Below are 20515 nucleotides of genomic sequence, written 5' to 3' on the forward strand. Positions count from 1 at the left end.
TATGTCATGCACAAGGTCGACTTGCCAAAACTTGAGTTTGTTAACAAGACATTTGTGGAGTGGTTGAAAAACGAGTTGTAACGACTCCAACCTAAGTATGTAAACTTCTGACTTCAACTGTATTCTCCAAAATTGAAATATTCTATGTATTTGTATGTACACTCTAGACCACATATGTCAGAGTCAAGGCCCGCGGGCCACATCCGGCCCGCAAGAAGGTTTTTTACGGCCCCTGGGATGATCTTGATTTATTATTAGAACCGGCCCGCAGCAAGCCGGCAGCCCGCAGATCTTTTACACGCACCAATACTACATTTCCCACAATGCAAAGGTGACGCACCGAGCAGTAGGCTGCTTCATTTCAATATTTATTGGCACAGCAGTCGTCAGCATCACAGTAAAATTAACTTTCAGATACCCATCAAAAATGGCAAAACGGAAGGTGGATACTGAGAACCGGGGGTTTCAAACAAGGTGGGAGTCGGAGTATATGTTCACGAAGGTAGCTGGAAAACCTGTGTGTCTTCTGTGTGGAGAAAGTGTGGCGGTACTGAAAGAGTATAATCTGAGACGACATTATGAAACGAAACACGCGGACAAAAACAAGAATATGGACATGGAACAAAGGCTACAAAAGGCAGAGGAATTAAAACGAGGCCTCAAATCTCGACAGGCTCTGTTCAAAAAAGCCAAATCACAAGGCCAGGCTGCTGTCAAGGCCAGTTTTATTTTGGCAGAAGAGATCGCTAAATCAGCCCGGCCATTTACGGAGGGGGATTTCATCAAAAACTGCATGATTAAAGTTTGTGACGAAGTTTGCCCAGAAAAAAGGCAACTCTTTTTAAATGTGAGTCTGAGCAGAAACACCATTGCCGAGAGAGTAGACCAGTTGTCCATCAATCTAAAAGAGCAGCTTGTGAAAAAGGGAAAAGATTTTATTGCATATTCCTTGGCTGTGGATGAGAGCACCGACATTTCTGACATTGCCCAGTTGTCAATTTTCATCCGCGGAGTGGACTCCAACCTAAGCGTGACAGAGGAGTTTTTGGCTTTACGTCCTATGCATGGCACAACTACGGGGCATGATTTGTATGAAGAGGTGTCAAGATGTGTAAATGAGATGGAGCTGCCTTGGGAAAAACTCGTGGGTTTGACAACCGACGGAGCACCTGCGATGTGTGGACACAGGAGCGGACTGGTGGCGAAGATACGGGAAAAGATGCAAGAGGAAAACGCGACAGGTGAGCTGACAGCTTATCATTGTATCATACACCAGGAAGCGTTGTGCGGTAAAGCCTTGAAAATGGAGCATGTAATGAGCATCATCACGCGCACAGTTAACTTTATCAGAGCCAAAGGTTTGAATCACCGCCAGTTCAAGGCATTTCTGACGGAGTTAGAAACGGAGCATGGTGATTTGCCTTATCACACAGAGGTGCGATGGCTAAGCCAGGGAAAGGTGCTTCAAAGATGTTTCGAGCTTCGTGAGGAGATTTGTCTGTTCTTGGACAGCAAAGGGAAAGACACAACACAACTCCGAGACGAAATGTTTCTGTGTGAAATGGCTTTTCTGTGTGACATTACGAGTCATCTGAATGCAATAAACTTGCAGCTGCAGGGTCGGGATCGTGTCATCTCTGATATGTACAGTACAGTGAAGGCATTTAAAACCAAACTGACTCTGTGGGAGACGCAGATGCGGAAAGAAAATTTGAGCCACTTTCCCAGCTGCCAGACCATGAAAGAGAAGCTCTCTACCAGTGCGTTCCCGAGCACACAGTTGGCTGATAAAATAGGTATGCTTGCCGCTGACTTTCGACGCCGATTTGCTGACTTTGAAGCACAAAAAAGCAGGTTGGAACTGCTCGGTAACCCATTTGCTGTTGACGTGGAAAGCTCACCACCAAACCTCCAAATGGAGTTGATTGACCTCCAATGCAATGATGCACTGAGGGCAAAATATGCGGCAGTGGGTGCTGCGGAGTTCGCCCGTTTCCTCCCCGGCACAATGCCCCAGCTGCGCATCCAGGCTGCTCAAACGTTGTCTATGTTTGGCAGCACATACCTGTGTGAACAACTGTTTTCTTTGATGAACCTGAACAAAACATCACACAGAAGTCGACTTACTGCTGAACACCTCCACTCAATTCTGAGGATTTCTTCAGCTCAGAGCCTTACCCCGAACATTGATGAACTTGTGGAAAAGATGGGACACCACCAAGTATCACCCTCAACCTCAAACAAGTGAACATTACTGTGCAATCACATATTTAGAGTTTTTACTCAGTTCAAGTTTAAAAGTTAAAATTTAATATTTGTTTTCACTGCATGTTACTTCTCCTTAAACAAAGTGTTGTTTTTGATTAATAGATTTTTGCACTTTATTTTTTTGTATTTCAATCCAATTATATTTTAAAAATATTTCAGTTGAGTGGATGATAGAAAATTGCTATTATTGTTTTTTCTTTGAAGTAAATTTAGCCCACTTTTGCTAAAATAGAAAATATAGTCTACTGATGGTGCCTTGAATACCGGTTTCTTTCATTTAATGTTCATGTTATGGGGATATTTATATAAAGGAAATTTGTCTTTTGTGTCTGTTGAAAATTAAAGATTACTGACAGAGCCATAAGAAAATATTGCTTTATTTATCTGATCATATTGTAATATATTTGTTAAGTTTTCAGTAGGTTCAATTAGGTTCACTAGACTATATGCGTCATTTAAAAATTTTTCAATGAACATTCGAACAGTCCGGCCCTCGTCTTGTAGCTGATTTTTTTATTTGGCCCTCCGTCCATTTGACTTTGACACCCCTGCTCTAGACGTACTTTAACACAAGCCTTTTCAAAATCAGCTATGAAAACCAGGCCTGTTTTCCCCGATATTCCATAGTATTCTATTGTTTCCAGTACTTGTCTTATATTATCTCCAATGTATCGTCCATGTAAAAAACCTGTCTGATTAGGATGAATAATATCTGACAACACCTTTTTAAATCTATGCACCAAGCATTTTGCTATAATTTTTGCATCACAACACTGAAGTGAAAGTGTCACACCCTGATCTGTTTCACCGGTCTTGTGATTGTCTCCACCCCCTCCAGATGTCACTTATTTCCCTGGTGTATATTTATCCCTGTGTCTCCTGTCTCTCTGTGCCAGTTCGTCTTGTATGCCGTTGAAGTCAACTGGCGTTTTTCCTGTTCTCCTGCTTCTATTCTCTTTTTCTAGTCCACCCGGTTTTGACCCTTGCCTGTTTTCTTGACACCGTACCCGCCTGCCTGACCATTCTGCCCGCCCTGACCTCGAGCCTGCCTGCCTGCCACTCTGTACCTGCCTGCCTGACCATTCTGCCTGCCCTGACCTCAAGCCTGCCTGCCACTGTACCTCCTGGACTCTGAACTGGTTTTGACCTTTTGCCTGTCCACGACCACTCTCTTGCTTACCCTTTTGGATTGTTTAATAAAAACCAAGATTCCAACCATCTGCCTCCCGTGTCTGCATCTGGGTCTCACCTTGTGCCCTTAAAGTAAGAGGCCTCCATTTTTTTTTTTATGTACTAGATCTTTATAAAAACACCACTTGGATCCTGTTTCAGTAAAAATGAAATCAGACCTTCTTGTTGAGTGTCTGATAACCACTCCTATATAAACGGTAGATTAAAACATGATAATAATGGTCCTCTGAGCATATCAAAAAAGGTTAGGTATACTTCCACTGGTATGCCATCCAACCCTGGAGTTTCCCCAGCCTTAAAGGTTTTAATTGCATCAAGAAGTTCTTCCTCTGTAATTGTGGCTCCACATGAGTCTTTCTGTGCAGATGTTCATTTTACATTATTTATAGGAAAAAGAATCCGTACAATTAGCTTCGGTTAGTGGCGATGGAGGAGACAAACGAAAACATTCTTCAAGTACTTTACTACCTCTTTCAAAATATCATTTGGTGAGTCATGCGTGACTCCATCATTTGTAACAAGTTTCAATACATTTTCTTTGGTAGCATTTCTATGTTGAAGATTGAAAAATTATTTGGTGCATTTATCCCCATATTCCATCCAGTATTTTTATAATATATTACACTGGATCTTTCTAGAATAAGTTCCTCCATTGTTTTTGTTTTTGTTTATCCTCTAACATATTCTGTGCCTCTACGGTAGAGTTTCTATTACCATCTAACTGTACTGTTTGTCCTTCAATTTCCTTTGTTAATATGGACTCTTTTGATCTAAATTGCTTTTGTTTTATAGATGAAAACTGAATTGCATGGCCACATTCCTGGGCCATAGAACAGTAGGTTGTGCCTCTCAACCCTTACAGTTTTCCCACTCCATTCCATCTACACGTTCTGTCCCCAACATAGCCAGGTCTCTCTATTTTCCTCAGAGAAAACAGCTTGATCCCAGCCCTTAGGCTACAATTCAAAGACATGACCCATAATACCGGCACTACGTGTTTTTTCTGTTTATTGTTCGTTGGCGGAACGCATTTTGCCGTTCTAAAACTAGGCTACTTGCGGACCTGATCGTGAACCTTTTTTTTTTCAGCTACACCTTGTTTAGTCACTTCATTAGCTGGTTATAGCTAACAGCCTGGGGCACATTCAGCAGGACGCAACGTTTTGGTATGTTCAGATAGAAATGTCATGTAGAACCAACATGCCTCTCTGACATGTTGAAGAAGGAACAACTTAGTCTCCAGTCATGGAAATTCCATCGGTAACATTGGAGAAAATGTTTCAACCGAACATGACCCTGGTGACATTACCAGTAGCCTACAGTATATCGGACGTCAGCCATAGAGACTTGGGATTTGACCATTGATGACTTGGACCTCGAGGTTTGACATACTACTTTGCGGCACCATCTGGTGATATTCTCTCTCTCTCTCGCTCTCTCTCTAATAACGAATGTACATAGCCACATAAATCTTATATAATGTATTATTATATACTGTATGTTTGTCATGTTTCTGAAAAAAACAGCAAAAAAATATGTTGGTAGGACAAGGCTATGTATGTTTGACTGTAGATTAATGAGGTCATACAAATGTCATGTGACTAAAATGTGACAAAAACGAAAGGGCATCTAGTTGACTAAAATGGCCCTCCATTTTTGTCAACTAAATCATTATTCAAATGACAAAAGAATGGAACTAAGGCTTAATTATATTATAGTCAAACTGACCAAGACTAGATTAAAATTGAAAGAATAGTGCCAAAATGAACACCGTGTCACATTATTCAAGTGTGTCAACTTCTGTGCAGTATTAGTGAGGCGGTAACATGGTGCAGCCCAGACTCACAGTGTGGCTAGCATTGACTAAGTGGAGCAGGAACGTTGCGGCTATAATAAGGGGTCGGCTGCACTGATAGACAGGCTTGATCCATTAGACAGAAATACAGAAAGTTAAAAAATAGAGTACCAAACCATTTCTCATGTTCTAGTATAAAAAAAACACTAGACTGTAATCTACTGTACTGAACTTTAGTATACTCTGCTCTGCTGTTCTGTATTGTACTGCACTGTACTCTACCGTGCTGCGCTGTGATGTCCAAACTTGTGAAACATGAGGAGAATGACATTTACAGTATGCCCATAATTATGCATTTCTGTATAGTACAGATCAAGGACCCATGATGTCATTCCGTTACCGTAATTCCGTTACTGTGTATAAATCTACTTCACTAAAATAGATTTTTTTCCAACTCAAGGTGCCATGTCATAGCTGACAACCCATTTTTCTGCAGACATCTTTTAGTCTTAGATGTTTTTGGAAAACGTGGTCGCAATAATAACCTGAGGGAGGTTTGACCGTAATTCCGTTACCAAGGTTCGCATCTGCACAGTTCTTCCACTACATTTGTTTTTGTAAACTTTAAGGCAAATTGTTAAAAGTAGTCCTTGTGCATAGACTTGTATGGTTTGTTAAACTTTGAAATCAATGTTAATGTTTGGCATACATTATAAAGTGAAAAAACTGAGTCATAGCGTAAGTCTGTTAATGTTTAATTGCCCTGGGGTAAAATGCTATGCATGGACCTGTCATTGTAAATGACTGGGTTGTCATTGTAAAGCACACTGGGCCATGCGTCTGGCTTATGAACAGACAGCCCCTACTAAGGTCAATGCTCGGGCCTATCACTCATCACATCCTTTCAGCTCAGAGGAACATCGCCATGTTGTCATTTCAGACTCTGCCCTCCCCCGCTGTCTCCTCTCAACAGCGTCACGCTGAGAGAATCACCTTCGGCAACTAAGGCAAAGAGGAAGAGGAGGAAAAATGTCATGTCATAAGACAAGCGTGTTGTTTGAATTGCAGTGGCTAAGAATGGGTCAAGTAAAACTCGCGTTAAAGTGAGATGCAGTGGGGATGATTTGGGAAGAGCTGTCTAAGTGAGGTTGTTAGCAGTGACGTAGTGGTAAAAACAAAAAATGTGGCTAAACTATAAACCCCAGTGGCCGATCGAGATAAGACTAACAACTACCGATATAAACGGAAACGTGACTATTTTTAGAAATGTATTGTTTGCGTTTTGGTTGCATTTTAATGTAGGCCTATAGGGAAGACAGGCCATGTCTGCCTCCTCCTTCATGTATTGCAGCCTGCCTCAGGATCACCACTGTCTGCCACACCACTGTCTGCCACACCACTGTCTGCAACACCACTGTCTGGCTCACTAGTACCCTCTGTAAAGCAACATTATGATGAGAACTTCGTAGCTTAGGAGCTCCCTCCTACTGGAGTCAGGCTCCATTTAACATTAGCTTGTTACTTCATCCTTCTGGCTCACACTAGCCAGAGCCCTTTAACGTTACGGCAATAAAAGTATCTGCCGGCAGCTAGGGGGGGGGGGGGGGTTGGGTTATGTAGACATTAGCGGGAGTGGGGGGGGTTATGTAGACACAGCAGAGTGGCAGACCTTTAAGAAATTGCCTTATCTGTCCGACAACTTGCAAACCCACTCCCAGCAGCATCTCCAGTTAGGCTACTTACCGTTGAGCTGCTAAAGCCCGACTCCGAGCTGGGGTCGTTTGTTTCACATCTCCACTGGCCCTCGATCTGTGCCGCGACAGGGTGGAGTTAAGGCTCTTCCAGACATGCCGTGGTAAGCGGCGAAGGTCTCATAGACGTCAATGGGGCTAGGGCTACGGGCGGCAAAACGCAAGTTCGGTACTCAAGGTGCCAAAATGTGAAATTAGCTGAAGTCTTGACTAATAAACATTGTTAATCTTGTCAACCAATCAAACAATGTTTAAATTACAACATTTGAGCTGACAACAACTGGGACCGCTGGACTCTACACACGGTAGGCAGATTTGTACGTGGTTCAATTGTCGTTTACCACGGCCCGTGTGTAAGCGCCTTTAACCGTTTGAGAGAGTGGGGACTGTGCTGCTAACAAGGCATATCTGTGGGGCACTGGCAAACATAACGAACAAACAACTGTTCATGATTCCACTCGTTCACAATGAGGTGGGCGTGATTAGAACTCAGATCCCGAATGCAAGGATTCTGCCTCCCGAGTGGCGCAGGAGTCTAACGCACTGCACTACAGACCCGGGTTCAATCCCAGGCTGTGTCGCAGCCGTCAGCGCACAATTGGCCCATCCGGGTTAGGGGAGGGTTTGGCCTGCCGGGATGTTCTTGTACCATCGCGCTCTAGCTACTCCTTGTTGTGGGCCGGGCGGCTGGCTTCCGGGTTAAGCGAGCAGTGTGTCAAGAAGCAGTGCAGCTTGGTAGGGTTGTGTTTCAGAGGGTGAATAGCTCTTGATGGGACAAGACTAACTACCAATTGGATGTAAAAAAATAAATATTTAAGTGTTATATATATATATATATATATATATATAAGGATTCTGAGCTTTGATCAACACTGGGAATGTGATAATAAGTGATTAAATGCTAAATAACAAAATAAAACGGTGAGTAAATGCTATTTCACAAAAAAAAGGTGAGTAAATGGTGTTTACCCTCCACCACATCCCTGGTTGTCAGGCAAGCGTTAGTTTTGTTTTGCTTTGTGTTCGACCTCAGCTTGTCAGTGAATATTATATTTTCAGGCAAGTGACCTGATGGAAAATTGCTATTGATTAAAAAGGAGGACAAACTCACTGCTTTGGTATCTCAATACTGAAAGCCACCCGCAAAACACACACACACACACACACACACACACTTTCCTCTCCTACTCCTCAGCAATGGCTGTCACTGCTCTGAGCTGGTTCAAGCCCCTGTTACTTGGGCTTCTGCTGCTGGGCGGCAGGTAGCCTAGCGGTTAAAGTGTTGGGCCAGTAACCGCAAGGTCGATAGTTGGAATCCCAAGCCGACAAGGGGGAAAAAAATGTTTCGATGTGTCCATGAGCAAAACACTTAACCCTAATTGCTCCAGAGTTGCTGTTGAAAATGGCAGATCTTGGCCGTGACCCCACTCTCCGAGGATGTCTCGGGGAGAGTTGGGATATGGAAAAAACACATTTCCAATTCATACAGGTGTATTAAAGATGCATTATAAAGGTTTTGCATCATTTCAACCAATCATTTTGAAAATAGTGCTCACGAGCCCAAACCAGTCCGCGAAAAATGTGCACATCCATTTGGTATGATGTGGTTATGTCCTGCAACAACAACAAAAAATCTGCAATTCCATTTCATACAATATGTTACGAATTTGTAAGTGGTTGAGATCCCATTCAATCGCTTTAACACACATTTGTGAAATAAGACAAAAATTAGCACCCACCAAATTATAATTCTTACTAAACCTTGAGTGGAGGCTTGTGTTCGGCTGTTTGAGCCAAAACCAAAGAGGAGAAACACAAAAAACAAACTTTCCGCTAACGAAAGGCAAAAGAAAAAGGAAATGGAAAACAGGAAAACTGTTTCGGTTTGAATTTGAGCTTAAAATCTTTTATATGAGATGACAGTACAGGATGTGACCTTTTATTTGAAGGTATTTTCATGCATTCGGAAAGTATTCAGACCCCTTGACTTTTTTCAAATTATGGGGGGGATTTTCTCATCAATTTATACACAATACCCCACAATAACAAAGCAAAAACAGGATTTTAGAAATGTTTTAATAATTCATAAAAAATGAATTAAAGGTCACATTTACATATGTATTCAGACCCTTTACGCAGTACTTTGTTGAAGCACCTTTGCCAGTGATTACAGCCTTGAGTCTTCTTGGGTATGAAGCTACAAGCTTGGCACACCTGTATTTGGGGAGTTTCTCCCATTCTTCTCTGCAGATCCTCTCAATCTCTGTCAAACATCCCCACGGCATGATGCTGCCACCACCATGCTTCACCGTAGGTATGGAATCAGGTGTGTGCCAGACGTGACAATTGGCATTCAGGACAAAGAGTTCAATCTTGGTTTCATCAGACCAGAGAATCTTGTTTCTCATTGTCTGAGAGTGTTTTAGGTGCCTTTTGGCAAACTCCAAGTGGGCTGTCATGTGCCTTTTACTGAGGAGTGTCTTTCATCTGGCCACTCTACCATAAAGGCCTGATTGGTGGAGTGCTGCAAAGATGGTTGTCCTTCTGGAAGGTTCTCCCATCTCCCCAGAGGAACTCTGGAGCTCTGTCAGGGTGACCATCGGGTTCTTGGTCACGTCGCTGACAAAGGCGCTTCTCCCCCGATTGCTCAGTTTGGTCAGGGGGCCAGCTCTAGGAAGAGTCTTGGTTCCAACCTTCTTCCATTCAAGAATATTTTATTTTTATTTTTTTTATTTCACCTTTATTTAACCAGGTAGGCAAGTTGAGAACAAGTTCTCATTTACAATTGCGACCTGGCCAAGATAAAGCAAAGCAGTTCGACACATACAACGACACAGAGTTACACATGGAGTAAAACAAACATACAGTCAATAATACAGTATAAACAAGTCTAAATACGATGTGAGCAAATGAGGTGAGATAAGGGAGGTAAAGGCAAAAAAGGCCATGTGGCAAAGTAAATACAATATAGCAAGTAAAACACTGGAATGGTAGATTTGCAATGGAAGAATGTGCAAAGTAGAAATAAAAATAATGGGGTGCAAAGGAGCAAAATAAATAAATAAATTAAATACAGTAGGGAAAGAGGTAGTTGTTTGGGCTAAATTATAGGGAGGCTATGTACAGGTGCAGTAAAGTTGGTGCTTAAAGCTAGTGAGGGAGATAAGTGTTTCCAGTTTCAGAGATTTTTGTAGTTCGTTCCAGTCATTGGCAGCAGAGAACTGGAAGGAGAGGCGGCCAAAGAAAGAATTGGTTTTGGGGGTGACTAGTGAGATATACCTGCTGGAGCGTGTGCTACAGGTGGGAGATGCTATGGTGACCAGCGAGCTGAGATAAGGGGGGACTTTACCTAGCAGGGTCTTGTAGATGACATGGAGCCAGTGGGTTTGGCGACGAGTATGAAGCGAGGGCCAGCCAACGAGAGCGTACAGGTCGCAATGGTGGGTAGTATATGGGGCTTTGGTGACAAAACGGATTGCACTGTGATAGACTGTATCCAATTTGTTGAGTAGGGTATTGGAGGCTATTTTGTAAATGACGTCGCCGAAGTCGAGGATCGGTAGGATGGTCAGTTTTACAAGGGTATGTTTGGCAGCATGAGTGAAGGATGCTTTGTTGCGAAATAGGAAGCCAATTCTAGATTTAACTTTGGATTGGAGATGTTTGATATGGGTCTGGAAGGAGAGTTTACAGTCTAACCAGACACCTAAGTATTTGTAGTATTCTAAGTCAGAGCCGTCCAGAGTAGTGATGTTGGACAGGCGGGTAGGTGCAGGTAGCGATCGGTTGAAGAGCATGCATTTAGTTTTACTTGTATTTAAGAGCAATTGGAGGCCACGGAAGGAGAGTTGTATGGCATTGAAGCTTGCCTGGAGGGTTGTTAACACAGTGTCCAAAGAAGGGCCAGAAGTATACAGAATGGTGTCGTCTGCGTAGAGGTGGATCAGAGACTCACCAGCAGCAAGAGCGACCTCATTGATGTATACAGAGAAGAGAGTCGGTCCAAGAATTGAACCCTGTGGCACCCCGATAGAGACTGCCAGAGGTCCGGACAGCAGACCCTCCGATTTGACACACTGAACTCTATCAGAGAAGTAGTTGGTGAACCAGGCGAGGCAATCATTTGAGAAACCAAGAATGATGGCCACTGTGTTCTTGGGAACCTTCAATGCTGTATAAATGTTTTGGCACCCTTCCCCACATCTGTGCCTCATGAATGAATCATGATGCGTCCTGACTCTCTGTGGTCACTAAAGATCCCATGGCACTTATCATAAGAGTAGGGGTGTTAACCCCGGTGTCCTGGCTAAATTCCCAATCTGGCCCTCAAACCATCACGGTCATCCCCAGCTTCCAATTGGCTCATTCATCCCCCCTCCTCTCCCGTTGCTGGTCCCCAGGTTGTTGCTATAAATGAGATTGTGTTCTCAGTCAACTTACCTGCTAAAATAAGGGTTAAATAAAAACAAAAAAATGAGTGAGAAAATTACAGAGGCAAAAATATCATATGCCCCAAAAATGCCAACCTCCCGGTATTGGTAATGGTGAAGGGGGTAGCGTGTTTTAGGGGCATGAAGTAGCAGCAAGGTATATGGTGTGTGTGTGTGTGTGTGTGTGTGTGTGTGTGTGTGTGTGGTGTCTGTACCTGTGTGTGTGTGTGTGTGTGTTTGTGAGCGAGTTATGGGTGTGTGTGTGTGTGGCGTCTGTGTGTGTGTGTGTGTGTGTGTGTGTGTGTGTGTGTGAGTGAGTTATGGGTGTGTGTGCGTATCAGAGGAGGCTGGTGGGAAGAGCTATAGGAGGACGGGCTCGTTGTAAAAGGCTTGAATAGAATTAATGAAACGGTATCAAACACATCAAACATATGGAAACCACGTTTCACTCCATTTGAATTCTTCCATTCCAGGCATTACAATGAGGCCGTCCTCCTATAGCTTTTCCCACCAGCCTCCTCTGGTGTGTATGTGTATGTGTGTGCGTGTGTGCGTGTGTGTGGATAGAGACCTGTGAGTGTGCATATAGCCAGTACAGGTAGAATCAATAGAGATAGTCCGGATAGCCATTGATTAGCTATTCAACAGTCTAATTGCTTGAAAATCGAAGCCTGTTGTTCCAAGACATGATGCTTCAGTACCACTTGATGGAAGGTAGCACAGAGAACAGTCCGTGGCTTGGGTGGCTGAAGTCTTTGGCAGTTTTCTGTGTTTTCCTTAGACACCAACTGCTATATAGATCCTGGATGGCAGAGAGCTCTGCCCCAGTGATGTACTGGCGGTGATGCAGAGGGCGTCCGCACCACCCTCTGTAGAACCTTACGGTCGAGGGCGGTGCAGTTGCTGTACCAGGTGGTGATGCAGCCCATCAAGATGCTCTCAATGGTGTAGCTGTAGAACATCTTGAGGATCTGAGGGCCCATGTCAAATCTCTTCAGCCTCCTGAGGAAGATGTGGCGGCGCTGTTGTGCTCTCTTCACAACTGTGCGGGTGTGTGTGGACTGACACTACTCTACTACCGGCCCTACTCTACTACCGGCCCTACTCTACTACCGGCCCTACTCTACTACCGGCCCTACTCTACTACCGGCCCTACTCTACTACCGGCCCTACTCTACTACCGGCCCTACTCTACTACCGGCCCTACTACTGGCCCTATTCATACTGTGACTAACACGCTACTCTCTCCCTTTCCCCATCTCAAACAAACACAGACACACACACACACACACACACACACTGCGCATGCACATTCACTCTCATAACAAATGACTCTCTCCAACAAAATACACAGGGGGATGGACAATGCTGGAAATAAGTCAGCCCAGTTCCTGGTGCTCGGAATGTGTCACATCATGGAAGACAGGCCGCAGGACACAAGGCAGCTGCAGCCACTAGGACTACAGTATACCCATTGAAAAACAACAGCCCTGTCCACACTGAAAACAGACAGTACTGTAGGAAGATTGGAGGCCATTGGGGATAAGGGTAGAGGGGTGGTGGTGCCATACACATCCACACACAGATGTTTGGTCTCGGTCGAGAAATCGCAGGTACTGTTGTTGTTGTGAGGAATTCTGCACGCACGCACGCACACACACACACACACACAGGTGTTGAGACAAGGAAGGGACTGGAGTAGTAATGAGTACTCAGGGGGATACTATCTGCTAGCTGTACTGCCTATCTGTCATCAGCTCAGATAAGCTCAGTCCTGCATGTAGACACACCCGAACACACACACACACAAAACATGTCAAATGAACAGTCTCATAAGTACTAGCAAGTTTCCCACCGGGCACACCGTCATTTAAATGTGGATAATTCAGGTAATTTGGTGGAGACATTGATCATTGAGATTACAACCTATCACCCACTCAGAAAAGACAGCCAAAAGTTAGTTGAATTTCCAACATGTTACCACTATGCTTCGAACCATCTAAAAGCACAACCAAATTCCAATGGAAAAACTATGTCTGATTGGTGTTTCCCCTATATGAAATCATGGCCTCCACTGCAACATAATAATACATATAATAATAACAACAAAACAATAAAATAACAAAACAAAATTCTGATATAAAGTATGTAGAAAAGATAATGGAGCAATACATTTGAGAACTAACAATCACCAAAATAAAAAGTAGACAGGGAGAACCATGTCATTGCATAGGGCCCCCATTCATTTTGTTATCTTTGAGTCATTCAGATAACATAAGAACAAGACATGGCAAAATGTGTAGAATTGCAGGAAACTTAGTTTAAAAACTGCAAAATGTTCTCTCTGCACCATGACAAAATGTGTAGAAATGCAGGAAATGACAGCGGCTGACAAAAAAAAAAATCATAGTGGAAACACTGTCAGATTTTTGGTTTAGCTGTCACCCAAATGTCTATCACTGCGCTTTCAACCATTTAAAAGTGCAGCGAAGTTCAAAATGGGAACACAATGTCAGATATTTTGTGTTTTTATACAACAGTCCTTGGTCTAATAGAAGAACCAAATGACCTGGATTGCAATTGAAATGACATTAAAAAGTACATGGTGCAAGTGACAAATGCCATTCGAGATTCTACGCAGATTATTACAGCAATTGTGAAGTTCTCCAAAGACCTGCGACGACCTATGCATGCTATCTTAGACATGCACGCTTTATATGATTACATAAGAAATGTATAGTAACAGAAACCTCAAAATGTGGCCATTGTTGTGTTAGTCCTTTTTTCCCCCTTTTTCATGATATCCATGTTGGTAGTTAGTCTTGTCCCATCGCTGCAACCCCTGTATGGACTCGGGGGAGGGTCGAGAGCCATGCGCCCTCCGAAAATGCTACCGTGCCAAGCCACACTGCTTGCTTAACCCGGAAGCCAGCCGCACCAATGTGTCGGAGGAAACCCCATACAACTGGTGACCGTGTCAGCGTGCATGCGACCGGGCCGCCATAGGAGTCACTAGAGCACAATGGCATCCTGGCCGGCCAAACCCTCCCTAACCCGGACAACGCTGGGCCAGTTGTGCACCCCCTCACGGATCTCTCGGGTCGGCTGAGACACAGCCTGGGATCAAACCCGGGCCTGTAGGGACGCCTTAGACTACTGCGCCACTCGGGAGGCCTGTGTTACTCATGGTAATGTTGAATGTTACCATTAGCTTGTATTTCGAAAGTAATATTGAATTGTGTTTGGTTGACAACGCAACCAAACATCAACATTTGAAGGAGATTTATCTTCAAACAAACACAATTCATTCAATATCACTAAATATCATTACATTTTAAATCAACCAGAGCTTGAAACCCTAAGCCTATTGTATTGTCTATTTTTTTGTTGAATTTCTGGGTTGAAATTAAACAGTAGTTTTTAAGTGGAGCACTCGCAATAATCACTTTCACGATAGCACATTGATAATAGTCTGTAACAAATATCATAGCTCTTCTTGGTTAAAAACCTGGATAGGAGACATAAGGATAGCTGTAGATAGATCAATTCTCCAGTAGCAGGTGCTGCCCAGCTTGTTTTTTTCCCCGAGAGTGGCCATAACGTTGAAGACCTGACATTGTTTCAAAGGTAAAAATTCAACCTATTTTATAACAAGGTTGGTCAATGTTGAAATGTGGTTACCGTGACGACACAATCCCGTTGGTTGAAATTTCACCCTCAAAACAAAACATGATGTTGATAACTCTTTTCAAATCCAAATGTATTGTCCACGCAGATTCCACGTTACAATAAGTCAAATGACTTTGGAACAACGTTGACTCAACCCGTTTCTGCCCAGTGGGTTGTCACTGTACACGTTTATGGATTGGTATGTTGTTTCTCTGGCTAACTACAAGTTATCTCCAACCCCTCTCCCCCAATGTGGAGAGACCATTTCCACCCCATAGTATCCACCCCATCATACAATCTAAGTGCTTTATTTTACATAAATGTAAATCACCTCATACACAGACTGCCTAGCAGTTACCTGTCCCACATATACAGGTCTGAAGGTGTATGTGTAACAAACTACAAACATGCCTGACAGCAAACTCCCATTGACGTAACCATTTCACACAGGACTCTTAGTCACGCATGTACACTTCAAGTTAGCATTGAACCCACAGGTACGGTAGGGAGACCTGCAGTAGCATTGCAATCTACACCGAACAGAAATATAAAACGCAACACGCAGCAATTTCAACCTTTTTTGGGGTGATTTAGAGTTCATATAAAGGACATCGGGTCAATTAAAATAAATGAATTAGGCCCTCATCTATGGACGTCACATGATTGGGCAGGGGCGCAGCCATGGGTGGGCCTGGGAGGGCATAGGCCCACCCACTAGGGAGCCAGGCCCAGCCAGTCAGAATGAGTTTTTCCCCTCAAAAGGGCTTTATTACAGACAGAAATACTCCTCAGTTTCATCAGTTGTCTGGGTGGCTGGACTAAGACGATCGGGCAGGTGAAGAAGCCGGATCTTCAGGTCCTGGGCTGGCGTGGTTACACGTGGTCTGCGGTTCTGAGGCCGGTTGGACGTACTGCCAAATTCTCTAAAATGGCTTATGGTGAAGACATGAAGATTCTCTGCCAACAGCTCTGGTGGACATTCCTGCAGTCAGCATGCCAATTGCACGCTCCCTCAAAACTTAAGACATCTGTGGAATTGTGTTGTGTGACAGAACTACACATTTTAGAGTGGCCTTTTATTGTCCCCAGTACAAGTGTAATGATCATGCTGTTTAATCAGCTTCTTGATATGCCATGCCTGTCAGGTGGATGGATTATCTTGGCAAAGGAGAAATGCTCACTAACAGGGATGTAAACAGATTTGTGCACAAACTTGAGAGAAATAAGATTTTGGTGTGTATGGAACATTTCTGGGATCTTTTCTTTCAGCTCATGAAACATGGGACCAACACTTTACATGTTGCATTCATATTTTTGTTTAGTTTAAATGGACTCACACATTTCACGACAGCTTGCTCAGAAATCCAATTAAAAAGGTCTGCTAACGATGTACTCTAAACGAAGAGAGGCTAATGAGTCACAAAGCTGTGATCAGGCTCATGACAGATGGATGGTTTATTAAAAGGCATTAGTTAGCACCGAGCCTGTCAAGACTACGCAGGTGTAACAGAGGTATTTGGGAGTACCACACTTGTGTGTGTTGGTCTTTCTCTCATGCTCACACACACATATATGTGCATACTCTCTCTCACACACACACTCTCACGGCCCCTTTAGTTAGACTGCAGGTGTTCAATTCGGACTACTTTATCAAGCCCCTGGAGTGCCGATCTTCCTCCACTCCATAACATCCACGAATAAAGATTTATTACATTAGGACACAGGTCAAGGACCATAGAAAAATAATTTGGGTCAGGACTAAAGAGGAGATCTAAGAGAGGGGTAACACGTATGAGGAAGCCAAGCTCCAGAAACTGACAGCAACATCTGTTAAAGAGACCACCACACCTTGTGGCCAATGTGCAGACTGAGACCGAAGGAAGGGCGGAGAGAGATGGACGGAGAGGGAGAGAGAGAGATGGACAGAGAGGGAGATGGACAGAGAGGGCGAAACAAAATGATACAGACTGACGGTGAGAAAGAGAGCGGGAGAAAGGAAAAGAAACAGAGAGAGAGAGGGAGAGAGCGAAAAAAGAAAGAGGAGACGAGGGAGAATAAAAAAAAGGGGGCAAAGAGAGAGAGGAGAACTGCTTTGTGGTCCGGCAGACTTCATTCTTATTAAAGCTGACGGCTCCATTCAGATGAGAAACATCTAAAATATTGAAATTGTCTGACAGAGAAGCAGCCACATTTGTCCCGATACATTTAAACCAAATCAAATGTGTCGCTGCAGGGTAGAGAGAGAGAAAAGGAGAGAGGGAGATAATGCCTTCGACTGTGAGACGCATCATGAAAATTAATACCTCCTGTCATGGGGACACACTTTCATTTTTCCACCCTCCCTCTCTCCCCAAACTGTGAACAAAGCTTCAGGTGTGTGTTCTTTCTCTCCCTCTCCCTCTCCCCCTCTCCCTCCCCCTCTCCCTCTCCCTCTCCCTCCCTCCCTCCCTCCCTCCCTCCCAGTGGCCATAGTTGTCAATGGTCCATGAGGATTTCACTTTCTGTCAGCACTGTTACACAATGAAGCCGCCTGTTATTGGAAGGTAAAAAAAACACTAAAACACACACACATGCCATTGACCTCTCAACCCCTGCCCTACACCCCCCATCCACACATACACTCACAAATGCACTCACACGCATGCACACACGCACACACTCAAAACACACTCGCTCTCTATCCCACTCTTTCTCTCAGTCTCAATTACAGCACTCCAGCTGTCCGTAGGGGAGTGGAACGGCTTGCTGGGATATGTAAGTCCTCCAGAGCCCCCACTGTAATTGGGTGGACTTGTCTGCTGACAACTTGCCATTGGTGAAGGATGGAGAGATTGGGAAAGTGGTGTGTGTGTGTGTGTGTGCTGATGTAAGAAATAGAGGGAGAGGCGGAGTGTGCCTCTGATCAAAGTGTGTGTGAGTGTTTGTGCGAGAGTGAATGTGTATGTGTCAGAGCTCAATGCTGCATGAAAAGTTTTTCCAGCACAGATTGAGCAGTGCTGACCAAAGGGACCCACTGGGGCCATTTGACCAGCTGGACGGAGCACACATACGCACACCAGCCCAGTTTACTGACTACTCCTCTCCACCCCACGCCTCATCACGCTCAATCTAATGAGGCATGCTGGGTAATTAACGCCTAAATTAAGTGGCTCATTTGCATAGCTGTCCGGCTTAACAAAGGCCTGACGTCCCCTTTACAAAACCAGTACACCATGAAACGAAGATGTTACTCAAAGACAGGGGGTGGGGGCCGGGGGGGGGGGGGGGGGGGTAGAGAAAGGGTAAAGGAGAGTTAGGGATCAGTTAAGGGTGGGAAGAGATGAAGAGAGGGGGGAGAAAATGGGACAGAGAGCGAGACGGAGAGAAACAGAGGAGAAAAGAAAACATCTTACATTCACATCGGACCAGTAATCCTTTGAAATGCAAAAACATCTCAACAGAAGACACTTGAGAGAGAGAGAGAGCGCGCGAGAGAGAGAGAGAGAGAAAGAAAGAGAGAAAGAGAGAAAAAGAGAGAGAAAGAGAAAAAGAGAGAGAAAGAGAAAAAGAGAGAGAAAGAGAAAAAGAGAGAGAAAGAGAGAGAGAAAGAGAGTTGAAAGAGCACATTTTCCTTTCTCCATCTCGTGGCATTTTTTTCATCACATCTCTCTGCCTGCCCAAAGACGTCAGCTGAGCGAAGGAGAGAGAAAGGCAGAAGAGGAGAGAAAGAGAGAGAAGGCAGACGGAACAGTTCCCAGGCACTGCCGTGTTCTTAAGTCACCGTGTGAAAAGCCTGAGTTATGCTCCCTCGTTCCACTTCAACAATTTATGTACCACTCAGATAATGCTGCTTCTCCGGAAAAGGCACCCATAAATCTGACCCTGTCTTTCAGCGCTCTTGTCTCTCTCTCCCCCCTGTTGTGGTGTATGTCTGTTTTTTTGTTTGTTGGAAATGCAACAAAAGATAAGGCTTTGTCAGATAATGCTGAATGATCTTTGTCTTCGGGTTGTCACACAACCCAAATGTGATCACACTCTCAGAGATATCTCACCTATCATCCACCTTCTCACACTGACATTACTGTTGTGGCGGAGTCAAGGCACACGGAGGATAAGGCCTCTGCCAAAAAGGTCTGGACCTTTTTGACACGGGCGGTAGTTTGCTTATCTAAAAGCTGCAAGGTTGCAGGTTCAAGCATCACTTTAAGTAGTTACCCAGGAAATCACTGAACGACAAATAGAGGATGAATCACTGTTTATTACAGTTTTTCCTCCTTTCTCAGCGGACCAATTGCAAGAGGAATATGCAATCTGAATCAAGAGAAGAAAAATAACAATGTTTACTTACAGATACATTTTCCAGCCCAACCCCATTGTCTCACCCTTGAGACTCAATTAAGACTCGCTGTGCACCGCTGATGCCCTTTTTAAACATGACTCTGCAGTAATTTGTTTACTTTGAAGGCGAGAATAGGACGAAGCATTATTACAGATAGCATATCTACCATACCACTTTCATGTCTAATACTATAGCCTAGTCTACAAACGCCCCAGAGCTGGACAGTGGTGTGTGAACGGTCAATGAGGTCCCTATTCTATCCATGGCATCGCTGCCTTATTTGAAGCACGCACTAGCCAATTATTGACTATAAATTGATAGTTTAGCTTATATGCTGTTTGCCAAGCTTCTGAGGTCAATAGAGTGCAACTTCCAAGGGTTCTCGACAATATTCATTTTTTTGCAGTCTGCGGGAACGCTTTTGTTGAATGATTCATTTCATACATGACTCTTATTTTCTAAAAATATATTGCACAGCGTGAGTTCAAACAGGAAAGAAACATCTGAAAATCGTTGTGAAGTCTACGCTCGCGTCCGCCAATGCCTCAGCATGCAGAATCACAATCTGTAAGCAACTCCCTTACCTTTTCCAGCGAGAATGCAGGACAGCCCGAAAACCACCCAAACCAGGGCAAATGGCACTCCAAGCATCTTCATGACGGGAGAACCAAGACAAGACGACCTGTCTCTCTCTCCTTCACTTGATATCCCTTACTTTCTTGCGATATCTGTTCGACAACACCTTCTCAATGCGAGGTTAGCGGGGAACTGACGCTGACTGCGAGAGAGACAGAGAGGAGTGGCAGTCCTACTAGGTGGAGCGGTGCTTTGACGTGGCTGGCTGATGTTTTGATATTGGGAGGGACCGGCACAGATTTCAGTGCGCCCCGGGACTAGAATTCCACGTCATGCAGGGAAAAATCTAACGTCTAACAGCTTTTAGGCTATCATAATTTCCTCTACTTACGATGTGTTCGATTTGATTAACCTATCCATTGAACTGTGCCTATGTAATCATCACCACCGCCAGAATTTACTCACAAATATATTATTAATGGAATCGATTGCATTCTGGTGCAGCCTATAGAGAGAG

General features: G+C 44.0%; 1 protein-coding gene across 2 annotated transcripts in view; it reads right to left on the minus strand.

Moving 5' to 3' along the window:
• Positions 1 to 20310, minus strand: part of LOC110530144 (calsyntenin-2) — a 287793-nt gene extending 267483 nt beyond the window's left edge. The window contains exon 1 of one of the 2 annotated variants that reach the window (XM_021612991.3): positions 20007 to 20310. In XM_021612991.3, coding sequence (XP_021468666.3) covers positions 20007 to 20079 — 73 coding nt within the window. In that variant the 5' untranslated portion in view covers positions 20080 to 20310. The remainder of the gene's footprint in view (positions 1 to 20006) is intronic. The other variant, XM_021612992.3, reaches the window with a different exon arrangement.
• Between the last annotated feature and the right edge of the window lie 205 nt (positions 20311 to 20515).

The sequence above is a fragment of the Oncorhynchus mykiss genome, chromosome 8, assembly GCF_057628025.1.
Source record: "Oncorhynchus mykiss isolate SJ-2025 chromosome 8, ASM5762802v1, whole genome shotgun sequence".
Taxonomy (NCBI): Eukaryota; Metazoa; Chordata; class Actinopteri; order Salmoniformes; family Salmonidae; genus Oncorhynchus; species Oncorhynchus mykiss.